General features: G+C 38.8%; 1 protein-coding gene across 3 annotated transcripts in view; it reads right to left on the bottom strand.

Annotated features, from left to right (window-relative positions):
• The window catches only part of LOC139744107 (ras-specific guanine nucleotide-releasing factor RalGPS2-like), a 104,618-nt gene that overhangs the window by 27,468 nt on the left and 62,083 nt on the right, over positions 1-15,067 (bottom strand). For all 3 annotated transcript variants that reach the window (XM_071654566.1, XM_071654571.1, XM_071654577.1), the window contains 2 exons: positions 5,100-5,210; positions 3,188-3,238 (listed from right to left, as the gene is read on the bottom strand). In XM_071654566.1, the coding sequence (XP_071510667.1) occupies positions 3,188-3,238; positions 5,100-5,210 (162 nt within the window). The remainder of the gene's footprint in view (positions 1-3,187; positions 3,239-5,099; positions 5,211-15,067) is intronic.

Below are 15,067 nucleotides of genomic sequence, written 5' to 3'. Positions count from 1 at the left end.
TGAGGAAAATTGGACAATCCGTTCAAAAGTTACGAATATTTTAAGTACCTGCGCAGTCACTGCTGGAAGAGAAGACTACTACAGTGTATGATGTCACATGCGTACAACTATATAAGGAAAATAAAAAGAGAATTTCACAAAACTTTACTCTTTGAATAAAGTACACCTTTCTTCGACTTGCTGCTGACGTATATTAAGGGTAATATTATTACCCCTGCCTTCTGAAAGAGAGAAGTCGAGTGTTCTTTTGTTATGCGAGAAAAATGGAAATATGTTGAATTTTCTTTATTTAATTCTTTCTTTATATAGTTGTACTCATGTGACATCACAAGCTATAGTAGTCTTTTCATCCAGCCGTGACTGAGCGGAAACTTAAAAAATTCATAACTTTTAAACGGATTGTCCGATTTTGCTCAAACTCTCACTGATGTGTTCTACTAATATTGCTGCATTCACTCAACCCACATGTCTATGAAGGTGAACTTGTCCTTTAAGATTAACCCAGAATCTTTAACCCATTGAGGACGGGCTGATTTTGCTACAACATGCATTTCCTATAGACACTTGCCTGAGTATACCCGGGACTCGTCCTCAACAGGTTAATAGCACAGTTGCTACAAGTTTGGTACACTTCTAAGCATCTCTGAATCAGTGCGTGAAAACTGCCTCTCTATATGATCCTGCACAATTCCTGGCATTGCTATGGCAGAGCATGATGTTTGAAATGTCATATTTTGCAATATAAAATAGCATACATACTTATGATACAGGCCGGCAGTGCATGACAAAAGTTATAGTGCACGTAAAATATAACGATTGCAGACGATAACCCACTATCGATTTGATATCGGTTTTTGCTCCCTCATTTTGATCATCGAGTACTTCGAATACTGAATCCCGCACCTCATCGACGCGATTACGCCATAACCGCGATATGCGTTGCTCGATATCATCGTTATTCTCAATTCTCGCTGGCTATGCCAGCGACTTATCTGTGTGGGACTAGACTTTCAGCAGTAGATTTAAACATGGAAGCTGAAATGAACAGGTTCGCTACTTTTACAGAGACTGATCTATATAAACAGTATCTTAGACAATAAGGACACAAAGGATGCCATCAAATACGCCCTACGAATTTTGGACTCCTACTGTTCTGAAAAAGGAATCAATCCGACGGATATTGAGCACGTCAACCCAAGATTGTATGTGCGGCTTTCTCCGTACATTCTACGCGGAAGTGCGCCGTGGAAATGGGTAGCGTGTGTACGGTCTGGGTACGCTAAGCGCTCTTTGATCGCGCTACGCTATGAACTTTTACTACGACATTTTAATACAACACACGCTCGGAATTCACTTGTGCAGCAATGGTGACTTCAATGATGCCTGGCACGATCCTTGTGTTTAAATCCAGTAGATCCCTAATCCTACAAAACATCATCTAGTCCTGGTCCTGGACCCACAGTGCAGTAAGTAAACTTAGGGCGTCTAGTGTTAGATCCATGGTAGACCTATTGCAGGGTCAAGTGTTAACTAACGTTAGCTCTGTCGCTCGTAAGTGACGAAGATCTCAAACGTTAGGCCAGGGCCCCTAGACCTAACCTATCGTAGGGCCTAGAAATCGTTAGATATAACCACGTAGACCCTAGACTCTATTGTTGAATTTGGATCTTCAGGATTTTGTCTACACAGGTTCAAAGAAACTGGTATTATTGCTTGTCTAGACACGTGTTTCAATTTATCTTGCCTAGGTATGTATGCTATTTTATATAATACATAGTGCATGACATCTTATTGCACTATAACAAGTACCAAGCACCTCCAAATTCTGAATTTGCCCTCAGGCAATTATATTCAATTCGGCCTGCGGCCTCATTGAATATAACTGGCCTTCGGGGCAAATTCAGAATTTGTCGGTGCTTATATTGTTATAGTGCATTCAGCCTCATGCACTATATATATATTAGAATACAGGACAAGTTTTTGTTTTTTTTTTGTCTCTTTTAGTCTATATTGGTTTGTTAACCCGTTGAGAATAAGTCCCGAGTATACTCGGGCAAGTGTCTATGGAAGATGCATGTTGTAGCAAAATCCGCCCATCCTCAACTGGTTAAAATATAAAAACAAAAGCCGGGGGAGGGAGGAATGGCGTGGGATGGGATAAAATGAATGCATAACAAGGTTTTCACGATAACATGAACATCCGAATGCCTAACATCACTCCAGGGGAACTTGGATCAATGCAAGGATCTGCCCCCAAAGAAAGCCCACGAGTGAATATCAGTCAATGTTTTATCCTAAACCACACTTCTCAATGTACCACTTCGTTTTTGTTGTGTTTGCTTTTTTTTGGGAAGGGGAGGGGGGCGGCAGCAGAAGATCCTTTTCTTAAATAAAGTGTGCATCACTAAGCTCTTGCATATTTCCTCTGTTATCCACTGGACTATTGATCATTTACTCATGACTATTCACACACATCTATTCTTTAAAGTGCATTGTCCATCTTTGCAGACAAGACATGCCAAACAGGACAACAGGAATGACTTGAGGCACAAATTACTTTAGTGGATTTCTGACTCATTAGTCTCCCTCTGAAAGTAAAAACTGAGAAACAGACCCACAGCCATTCTCTTCTCACTTTACATATCCTTTGCCCCCCCCCCCTTGCCTATCAATCCCCCCCCCCCCCACCATCATGCTTGCATCAGTTAGTTTCCCATCACAGAACGATATCAAAGAAAAACATGCATGAACCCATGAACAGGTAATGCTGCTTTAGCAAAAATCAATGAGCACAAAACATTTGCTGCAAGCACACAGTATTACAGAGTGAAGGTGAGATAATGAAGGTGTACGTATCAGCGAAATTTCATTTCCCCGGGGGAAATGCTATAATTAGATTTTTTTCCCCTCAAATTTTGATGTCATAGTTGGTGCAGAAGAAGGGAACGAGAAGGCTAAATGTAGCTCTTCTCAATCAATGATAGATTTAATGTTCATGTTGAATGATCATTAGTACAGTCTGCAGATCGTCCTTGAATGAGTTATATCGTGTTGAAAATTGCAGATTAAGGTGCTAGGAAAGTTGGTGATGCCGTGTGATGCAGATAGCAGGCAGAGTTTAGACGATAAACCGATCAAAGATCCTAAGCTCCATTTCCTCTTCTAATCTATCAAAAATTAGGCTCACCTCCGGTGTTATTGCCTTGAAGACGGGCAAATCCAGGAGAGTTATCTGGGTCTGCGAATGAGAAGATTAACATACATTGAGTGAACATCAAGAATTACAGAGTAAAAAGACCAACTAGAACTACCCCCTTTTCTGATGCTTTTGAAGTTTCATACACAAAGATTACACGTACATAAATGAAGAGTGTGATCACAAACCGGTTAAGCGTTATTTTCAAACATTTTAAAGTATAGTGAATCATCAGGTTAGAGCAAAGTAAAACCTTTCCAATGATACCTCACTTTTTGCAAAACAAGGAATATTCTAAAAGTTATGATTAGAAATATTCTATGTTTTCTCCTTCTTTTCTTTGTTTTGTTTTGTTTTTTTTTTCAAAGCAGGTTTAATCACACACATCTCAAATTGACAAGAATGGAGTTAGTTCCTTTTGCAATCAAACTCCTCAAATGTAAAGACAGGAACATGATATTTAACTAGAACTATCACTCAATGTGATTAATACCCCCAACCTAAAACTGAGGGAGTTGGCTCTACCAGCAGTAATTTTGTATTTTTTATATTTCAAAAACAATGTTGTTACCATGGCAATGCATTGTTCAACATTGAATAAAGATGTGTTTTGCTCATTAAAAAAATGATGTTAATCACATGTGCTACATCTCAAATCAAGTGCTCAAACTTTATAGTTCGTTAGATAAATAAACTGGTTCTTTCTATGATTTTCATTGAAAAAAAAAATGCTGTTACCCTGGCAACATAGTGTTCAACATTAACAAAAGACAAAGTTTGCACAACTACATATCATAGCTATAAATGAAAAAAAAAAATCCACTCTGAACGATTACTGCATCTATCTCAAAGGTCATTCCCGCAACCAAAACAAAGATTCTTCTAGACTTTCTAGAGATCTATAATGATCACTAGTGCATCGATCACGGGCTCCTGACTGGAAATCCACACTGATTTCCTGTGCTTCTCTACGTTTGCCGTTTTGTCGGCGGGAATACGCCAGCACCCTTCACTGACAGACTATAAAACGATTAATCATCACCCGACAAAAATAGAAAGAAGAGAGAGAGGGAGTGGGAAAGAAAAAGAGAGAGAGAGAGAGAGAGACAAAAAAAGTCCCTTGTGTGATGTAACATGACTTCCGCCTGAATCAAAGAAATGAGCCAGAAATAGTCACACAGGCCCCCACGTAAGCGCAGCTGAAGTCATGGTTGAGTTTACGCTTTTGAATGCGAAAGGGGGAAGGAGAATCAGATGATACAAATACTATGCTGTGAAAATATTTAAAAATAGAAAATAGGTAAGAATTGAGTTGGAATCCCCCTTCCCCCTCCCAAACCTTGCTCTACAAATGTCTAGAGTTCGAATATAAATCTGCACATTTTGCTAACACGAATGGGACACGAGACTGCGAGGCGATGAACAACACACCATTTTATAGCTCTAGGCATCACTCCAGAAACAAAGTACTTTCTAATGGAAGAACTGAACTGGATTTTCTCCCTCAATACTCTGGAAACGTAAAGAGCTGAAGTGTCAGTCTAGACAAGAAATAGGCTCAAACTGCTCATAGTAACCATAGTAACTGAACACCTTCCAATTTATATGATCAAACACAATGAAATGGCCAAAATATCATACAGAATCTGTAACAGATGAGGGATGAATGGCAACTGTATTGGGTGTGGCTGATTTGATCAGGTGGATGAGAGGGAAGGAATGGGGGTAACAGGGTTGGAGAAGAGTTTAATAGGGCACAGAGAAGGGAGGGAGGGGGATCATATTTTTGCCACAGATAATGGGGAAGGAGGCTATGGGAATGGGGGCTGCATGGACAGTAGTTCAATGGTATGGTTGATGGAAGGTGAAGGGGTGAAAGGGGGGAGGGGAGCTATCTACTCACAGCAAACTCCTCTGGCTGCACCCGCAGCATGTCGAACACTGTACGGTCATAGCTCTTCATCCGGGGCAGTGTCCACCTGCTGTCGATGGCCGGGTCTTTTTCGCTGTGGTTCTGTTTGGGGGGAAAATGATACACAAAATATTGTACATGAGAATGATGTGTTCACATTAACATCGCAGCTTTTAGATATCATACAGTCATTCAATACAGGACCATGTCCACTCCATATACACTGTATTTGTAATACTAAAAGTGAGTTTGGTAGGTTCAATTTCAAGCATATAATGCTTTGTTTGTATAAAATGAACTTGATCAATCTTCATCAATATATGCAAAATAATCAAGTCAGCTATCCCATGCGTAGATCGATTGTGTATGAATGACTATCAATCTGACTTCGAAAATTAATCTACTGGAAAAAAAAGTATATTGCATTTAACAGATTTTCTGCCAAAATTTCCACACAGTGGAAATTGAGCATGGGTTGAAGTCTGAAGATATCATGTTCTACAATTGTATGTACATTCAATCTGACACAATATCACAGACAATATTGAATGGCACACTGTACTCTGGGACTCTTACATCTTGATTATTCATTCTCGATCATGAAACTTGGCAATAATGACACACTTTCAGAATAAACAATGCAGGCCTGTATGTATCTCATTTCTGCCGTTTAATTTCAAAACTCATCATACACGGAACAAAAGCAAACAATCCTTTTGATGAAACTCTTTTGAAAAGAAATGCGGGCTAAATCTGACAAGTTCTTTTTTTTCTGCTTGCGAGGGAAGTCAAAACTCAAGCAGCACAAATGATCACTTGATATCTATCACAATCAAAAAGCATTCACATGGGGAATAAAATGGGAAGTTCTAAAGTTGGCATTCATCGCAACCTTTCTGGCAGTTTGCAAAAAAAGAATCTTTGTATGCCGATTCATATTCTCTATAAACAGCCTTGGCAAAGGAATCATCATTATTCCCTGATAGGCTTATTCAAGATGGTAAAATTAATCTTATCTCAACATTTTTTTTTCTATCAAAATCATTTATTGTTTTTCAGTCCAAAAACTATCAACATAATCACCTGGATAGAACATGTAAACCTTCATTTCATCTACATGTAATTGATATTGAAAAAACAACAACCTGTCACTGGTACTTTCAAAATATTTGTCTAATACTAGTACAGTATATGTATTCTCAATTGAAAGTCCCTCATTAAATGCAGTTTCTTGTTTTCACAGGGGAGAGTTTCTTCAAATTAATGCAGTGAAACAAGTGTCACAGATAAGAGCGAACATTTGATTCTTTTTTTCTTCATGAAAATGTCACCTACAACAGCACATCACATACAAAATATAAAAAGGAAGTTCCTACACTACAAAATGATATATGTTTTGATGTACCCATGTGACACAGTGCCCATAAACCTACGTGTTCACATTCATACGATTGGAATTCTCTTTTAGCTATTGACGCAAGTCCAATATTGCTCGGATATTCATCCCAAGATCTACGTACATGTATTGTAGATTATATGCATTGTGTTTCTCTCTCAGTTCTCATCGGAACTCAATTTCACGACACAGTCTCCTGCGATGGTGATATGGAAACTAATCTCGCATGTTGAGTGACTGCTGTAATCCATGCGCGTACATGTGTGGTATATATTTATACGTGTTCTACTCTGTATGTATTACTGATCCACGCCTTAAGCAGATGACCTCTCTGGTCAGAAATATGCCATAGCTGTAACCGTAGATCACAGAAGATCCCCCATGTATACCACACCTTACATTAATCCCCAACAATGACACATCAATACAGTATTTCAAGACGAGCACTTTTAATATAGTCAGAGGAGATAGCTCGGAGTTGGCCACCCCCAACCCCACCCCCACCTTTCGGCAGTTTTTCAAACACGCAAGAGTTAATCCACGCACATGTAATCTGGATTTCAAAGGCACATCTCTATTTTCCACGAGGTTCAATCGTAAAAAGTACACCCTGGAGTTAAAAGCATATCCCCCGATGACACTCGATGATCGAGATAGATTATCAAGTGACCTTTTCCAGAGTCACAACTTCGGGGTCGCAAAGGGTGTTGAGGTCCTCACCGATTCCGGTGAGCGTGACTTAAAACCTTCCTTCAAGTCTGTAATATCTAATGGATTTTTTAATCTCTGTCAGATAGTTTTTCTGCCGTCCATGAATATCACATGTGGACAAAATGAAAAACATCACATTGGACTGATATCAATTTGTTCTGACTGGAGACAGCACATGCAGCATTTGCAGATAGATGAAGAAATCTCTGAAAAAGGGATTGACCTAAAATAGATACTTTCAACTCATAAGTTTTGATCATACAGCTGATCTTTAACTTGCAGTACTTGGCTTTGGAATCACAGGGTATGAGACCGTGGGAGACGTTTTATGAACACATAATTAGAAGAAATTAAAATGCATCAAATCCATAAAGAACAAACTGGTGAATGTTCAAAAGATGCTGTAGCATATAAAAGCACAAATAAAGACAAAAAAAGGGGGGCAGACAGAAAAACACCACTCACTCCTCAGTCAAACAGTGAAAATGTAGAATTCAAAGGGTATTGTCAATTATTGTTGAATGTTTCTTTAAAAAAGGGGGGGGGGAGGGAATGAAAGCAAGGCCAAGAAGGATTTTGAATCAAAGAAGACATGGATGGAGTTTTCTTCTGCAGCACTAGCACTGAAGGATATAGTGTTCACATCCAGATGATGGAAAAATTGTATACTTGTCTCATCATTCAAAGTCAGGAATCAATCATTTGCCTTAGTAAAATATGCCACACCTACTGCACTGTTCACATCTCAGAAGTTAAAAATAGACTAGATGGACAAGAAGGCACAATTACGAAGCCCTTTTTTCGAATCCCAAAAATCGCATCCAAACCAGACACTGATACTTCTGTGGATTTTTCCTCCTTTAAAGTAAAAAAAATATATCTCTGGAGGGGGGAAGAGAAACATAACCTGCAAAATACAGATTCCCGTCCCACACAAAAAGTGGGAAAAGAGAAAATAGATTGGAAGGAAGATGGCGTTTGAGGAAATAGCGTGACTAACGGGTCGCCTATTAGTGTGCAGCCACTGGATATTGTGATAGAGTCGCGAGAAAGGAGCTACAAGAAGAGATCGGCAGACTGTTGTTCATGTCTGACCTTTATGGTATACACGGTCTGTGCTAGATAAGCCTTCATGTCAGTGAGAACATAAGATACAAGCGTGTACATAAAATGAAAAGTTACCCCCCAAAAAAAGCCATCCCAGGGACATTTTTTTTTTCTCCGTCTTCCGCCGATTTCGGCAAGCCCTGTCTGTTACGCCAAGGTGTGGCATGACGGGCACTGATGGAGTTTGGCTCGAGATTGGAATCAGGAGCAGTACGGCATTTATCTTGTGTCACAAGCTTAAAATGCCACGTCATGGGAATTGGCTTTAAAGCCCACAAAATACAGGTATTTTAAGGATTATATGTTCAAACCTTATGTATTATATACTATGTGTGTACGGAATAAAGCCTTTTCCTCTACATCATTTTGAAAAAAAAAAATGTCTATTATTAACAAAAGAAGAATACAGATAAGATCCATTAATGAAAGTTACGATGATGATGATGACAATGATGATAAAAAATAATTTTAAAAATAATAACAATAATAGTGAGATGAAGCACAAAAGTGCATGAAGCACGTAATGTAAATAACTTTGTGTACTGTGCAATTCATAGATCCATTAGCATGTTTATAATATAGAGATTACTAGGAGGACAGTTAAAGCAGCTACAATGTACTATTGTGATGTAGAACTATCTCAATTCAATTCAATCCTATTCAAACTTTATATTCATTCTTTTAACAGTGCAAAGTAATATGACTGAAATTAGACATGCATTTTTAATTAATGATAATGCCATATAGCATCAGGCCTCCCAAATAACAACTCCAATACTAAAAGCTGCTCTGAAATCAATAATGGAGCAAATTTCCTGCGAGCATGAAATAATTCTTTGTTAACAAATTTACAAAATCTAATCAAGGACGACTGTTTTTCTTAACCTCGATAATCACAGCCACAGAGTAAGTGTGCTAATCACAAAATAGTGGAAATGCTTATTAATCAAAGTTTTAAAACTGTACAAGCAAAGATACCCTGCTGCACTAAAATCAAGGTGTGACTGTTATTGAACGCAACTTCTATTTATCCACAATAGCCTCCAATAACTAATTTGCTTCTGATTGTCCACTACTGGAAAACATTGTAATTTTTACAAGATGTTCTTTGAGTAAGAAGTACTCCTTGACTTCTTACTGGTTTGACAATGATAAACACAATTGATGATTTACGGAAACTACGCTTCAAAGCTTAACACCTCTATCGTTGTCTTACGTGTGTTCTGTTTATAACTTGAAACCTGTGGTTAAAACCAAAAATAGGCTGTAATAGAGGGAAATTGAAACACGATCACTGGCAGAGTACTTGGCAGGTTCTACTATCAACACTAATTTGTGTGCGTGGCAGACTGAGGGCAACACACTGTGCCCATACTATTTTGATATCAGTCTATTAAAAAACATCTAAATCAGTCACATTGCTATTCATAACTTATCGCATCATGACAAGGTAAAATTGGATCATTGCGTATATTATTGCAGTTCACGGCCAAGATGATTAAAAACTGCCATAACAACGACCAACAAGCCTGCAGAGCTGAATGGCACGGTGACATATATTCTACGCATTACGGCTCTAGCAATGGTCCTGGTTCTACGAGATGTATGAATAGAGAGCCTGCTAACGTCAAAGACTACGACTATCGAGTGAGTAATGCGATTTGAAAACTTGATTAAAATACATTGTAAGTACGCAAAAAGGATCTCTATGCAATTAATAACACAAATCATCTACAGTCAAAGGTACAAAAAAAAGCCAACATATAATACCTGACAATTCTACACACAGAAACAGATGTACTGTCAAGAAGGTATAGAGTTCATGCACAATCAATCAAAAAAAAAAAAAAAAACTGTTAGTTTAGGAACACTATAACAGCAGATTTTCTTCAATAAAATGTCTTTAGAAAGTACTGGTACCCAAACTTACCATTTGTCTGCATACCTTCCATGAACCATTTTGCTAGACATTAGTCAATCATACTTTAATTCATTTTTACCAGTATCAGCAGAAGAAAAATAAAAACAACCACCGCAATCTATGAACTTCTTGCTTATTCTTGCCATTATTAGTGCTACAAAATGTTTAATACAACCTGCTAGTATGTGCCAGGCATCTGCTAGACCAGACCCTATTCTCAGTTCTCCCCAAAATAAGCTTTAAATTCCTTACAGTCATTTTTCCTGCAAATTATTAATTTCCTATTTTGTTTGACAAATGCCAGAATTGCTTTGACTGACCAGGAAATTAATCACACTAATATTGATAATGACAATGTCCCTTGCATTTCTACACACACATACGCCCCCACACACAATTACACATACACCCGGCAGTGGGTTGGGGATGACAGTGGGCCACGGCATAGAGAAAGATGGCTCTTCACTCTGCTACACACAGCTACAACACAGGTACAACACGGAACAAACTAGCAATCGAAAATTGATGGCATGTACGAGATCTTCTCAATTAATTACGTTAATGATCAGTAGTCAGCCTTCTCAACAAGTCCCCAAGGGTGGCCACTTTTTGATAATGGACCTGGCGTCTTGAATATATACTAATGAACGTGACTGTGTGCGGGAGCAGCACTTGGTATAAAGACACTGACAACCATCAAAACTGAAACATCAACGAGAACATCTTCACTTGGGAGGTAGGATTTGTAAGGTGCTGACTCATTTCTGATTCTACTTTGACTGAATAGTGTACAATGTACTATTTAACAGAGTGTATCACTCTACCACGGAAAGAGAGAGAGAGACAGAGAGAGATACCATTGCTGCATATTTTTCTCTTCAACAGTATGAGGCCAGAAAACTTGAAACTACAAACTGTACTTGTAACAATGTCTGAAACAGCATCTCAAATATATCACAGCCATTACTTGATTTTGTTTTTAGACCTGCACTTTCACACATCTTAGTCCCTAAAATCTAGGATGTACAAAAGTGTAAGCCACAAGCAGATGTCATAACAGACTAACAGTGAGATGTTTCAAACAAGCATCAACTAAAATTTAAAAAAAGACGACATCATAAAGTTTTTGAATTCTCTAGTCATCAAGACTGAAGTGTGTACCTTGATTGCCCACATTGCACATAATTAGGTACTTCTTCAACCACACCACACATAAACACACATTATGCTTGCACACACATACAGCACACTCAAGGTCAGCCATGACTATGTATCATAACTCGTTAAATCCGAAAATTTTACCAGGCTAAATCTCGAGGGAAGTCTCCGCATAGTCACGAGCTTTGCAAGAAGGCAGAAGATTCCAGTCAAATGAGTACTTACCGACAGACAGTCAATTAATTAATAGACGTACTGTACGTATGATTGGGTGGAAAAATAGAAATGCTTCTGATCCGACGTCTTTAAAGGAAGGCTGGTTTGCTAAATAAGGTATTAAAGTGCACAAATTTTTGTTAAGTCTCAGGTCAATGTCGTACCTGTCGATGTTCGGCACGAAATACTGGAGTGAAGACCAAGCCTACCTCGGTACGTGTGTCAAAGCTGTGGCCAGTGTTCTCAAGCCGGCAGGGAACAGGGGAAATGTAGTAGGCTATAAATAGACCCCTTGATTGCCTCTCCAAGTTCTACCTCAACCATAGAAGGAGCAGAGAGAAGGTGTGCTAAAAGTCAACTAAACTGCAAAAGATGACATCAAAGCAGCAGCACGGTACGGGCGAACCCAGACCCCATTATTGTGTCATTAGCATCCACTTCCTGTAATGGCACACTCGGCTGTATGTGTGCATGCTGGACACGTTTATGAATAGGCCTTGATGACTATATGGACTGTGTTCAAAGGGAAGAAGAGATGTATCAGATGCTTCCACAAGATAGAGCACTAAAGAGAGGTTGTCCCTCTACCACCCTTCTTAATAAACCTCACAGCAGACTGCCACAGCAGCACAGTGGAGGAGAAAGTGGATGGACGTTGGCGTGGATTGTTCCTATTGTCTTGAGTTCGCTGGAGAAGCTCAAAAACTGTTTGTACCCTAACATTAACCTTGGGCTGGGAATCCAGCCTCATTACTCACAATGGATCATTATGGTTGGGCCAAAAACAGGTGATTTTTCTCTCCTTCCTTGAGAGGGGGAATGCATCGCCCATGTATCGTAACAAAATTGTTTCTGACACACGAGAACACGCCATACGAACAGCCAAGATTAGTTTAAAATGGAGCTACACTGTTGTTTGTGACCTACTCTGTGATGACGCACACTGACTGAGAACTTTGACACCACAAGCACAAAAACAACTGCATCTTCTTCAACTTGTGATGTGATTATATCAAAATAATCACAGGTAAAACAGAATAAAATGAGATACATGTATCAAATATGTCAGCATTAACAGTAAGGAACATACAAACTACGGTGACATGCATATCAAATGAAGTCATGTCGGGGCTATTATACTATTAGAATACTGACTCCTACTACAGTGGAAACTCGATATAACGAGATGGTCGGGACCGAGTCATTTTCCTCGTTATAGCCGATATCTCGTTATATCAGTAGGCATAAAAGAAGGCATATCATAAAGACATTAATTTGCACATGTGGGACTACCCATCATATTTCAATCAATATATACTGATAACTTGATATTGTGTGTGAGGGAATTACTCACCTTTATGGGTAAGAAGATGTTTTTCGCCAAGGAAATCCAATATCAAGAATGTGTTTCTTATTAATAGTAGATGTTTGAATTTGTAAATTTATATAGCTTGCGATTGTATCAAGATCGTCTGTGGATTGGTATGTGGTTATCGTATGGGTGTGTGTTGTGTGGGAAGCTTGAATACGGTCTGCACAATGCTGTGAGTGTATGTGACACATTCTGTATGTACATTATGACTGCGTGTGTGTGTGTGAAGACGGGGAATTCCCTAAGTAGAAGGCCAATCACAGCATCAGATTGCCTCACACCTGCTAAACGTCATGATGATGTCATGTATACATGTGGCCGTCCCACCACATTTTCTGCATGTATCAGTGTGCGTGCACACACACACTTCACACGCACAACATGCAGTGCTAGCTGGAGTGCACTGAAGAAAATGATTATGTGTGTACAAGACAGTTTTTGGCGCATCAAGCTTTACAATCTCGGAAGATGATAGCACAGGCGAAGTAAAGCTTTACCGAAGGCATCTTGCTTTACCTCGCTATAGCAGGTTTGATTTACTATGTTTTTCTTTGTTTGGAAGTCACAAAATTTATCTCGTTATAGCAGTTATTTCGTTATAGCCGATCTCGCTATAAGAGTAGCATTTTACATAGACTTGTGTGGAAGGAAATTTGGGACCGAGAGAATTTCCTCGTTATAACCGATATCTCGTTATAGCAGTGTTCGTTATACCGAGTTTCCCCTGTATAAAGTGGAATATCATTTGCCCAGAATGTGCAGAGTACTATCTTTCCAACATTGTGTGATTACGCTGTAGATGCATTGACATCAATACCACTGTCGAGCAGCTACAGAAAACATATGGACTACTACCAATGAATTTACCAGCTCCAAGACTTTTTTTTTTTTGTGGTAGATGGGCGAGAACTCATATACAGACTAAAAAACTTTGAACAAAAACAAACCTGACAACAGGGGACAATTCTTTCTCTAAATTCATGCTGCACTGGAATCTATGCTTTACTACAAATTTAGAGAGATACTGTGTAGGCCTACAATCTGATTTGGTATGAATTCTCAAAACATCTACTGTATCTTTCTAGAGAGAGAAAAAAAAAATTGCAGGCAGCAGAGTCTGCCAAACTGAAAGGCATGTATTTCATTCGTATTCAAGAAATGATTGCCTGAAAAACTGTGCCTATGCTGAACTTGACAATGCATTAACTTGATGTTAAACATACAACTGAACACAAACAGAAAAAAAACTATACTCCTGGAACACAATATCTTTCTAAAAGAAACAGGACAATTATCCAAATTTACACTAGAAAATGCAATGTATAACACCTAAGTAGAAAAGATTTGCAGAGCTATAGTTTCTGAAAATAAACTACAGCAAGTGAAGTGTGATTACTGATTATGAACGGCATCGTAATTACACATGCAGTGCAAGTCACGCTTCATCAGTAGTATTACAACTCTTCGTCTCTTCCTTGCTTGTACACTGCACACCTTTTGGACTTTCTCTCCAGACTTAAAACAGGCAGGAAATTTGTCATTAGGCCTAAGACTTCGCGGGACTCGGCTTACAGAGACGCTACCTGGAGTTGACAGACTGGCTATACAACTGCCACAGGCAAATAACTGCTTCTCAGTTTGAGCACAAGACTGACACTTTATGTGTATTTTTTCCCCCCGTATCACTGTCACCTCATCTTCTGTTTTACTCAAACAGAAGCGAACTACTGAACATTGGTTTCAACCTCACCATTCATGACTCTGATGCACATTTGGCTAGACATTATAGCCGACAATCCTTCCCTTAAAAGTAGGGGTAAAAATTAGGAACAGAACTTCATAATGTGAGCTTCAAACTGCTAAAACACCACTTACTTGCAAAAACATTTAATTAATTGCCATGGTGCAAAAATCATTCAGTCATCAACTTTCATCCTAGAGGAATAGTCCTTCACGAAGAAATCAAACTTTAATATGAAAAGTTGTTCTTCTCCAAGATTAAAGAACAGTGTTGGATCATCAAAATCTGCTTAATCTTGTTTAGGTCTATGAATCAACAACCATGAAAAGAAAAGCTC

Source organism: Diadema antillarum, unplaced genomic scaffold, assembly GCF_040938485.1.
Source record: "Diadema antillarum isolate AM-2024a unplaced genomic scaffold, OU_Dant_1.0 scf00000035, whole genome shotgun sequence".
NCBI lineage: Eukaryota > Metazoa > Echinodermata > Echinoidea > Diadematoida > Diadematidae > Diadema > Diadema antillarum.
Note: the sequence above shows the minus strand (reverse complement) of the source record. Positions and strands in the feature narration are given on the sequence as shown.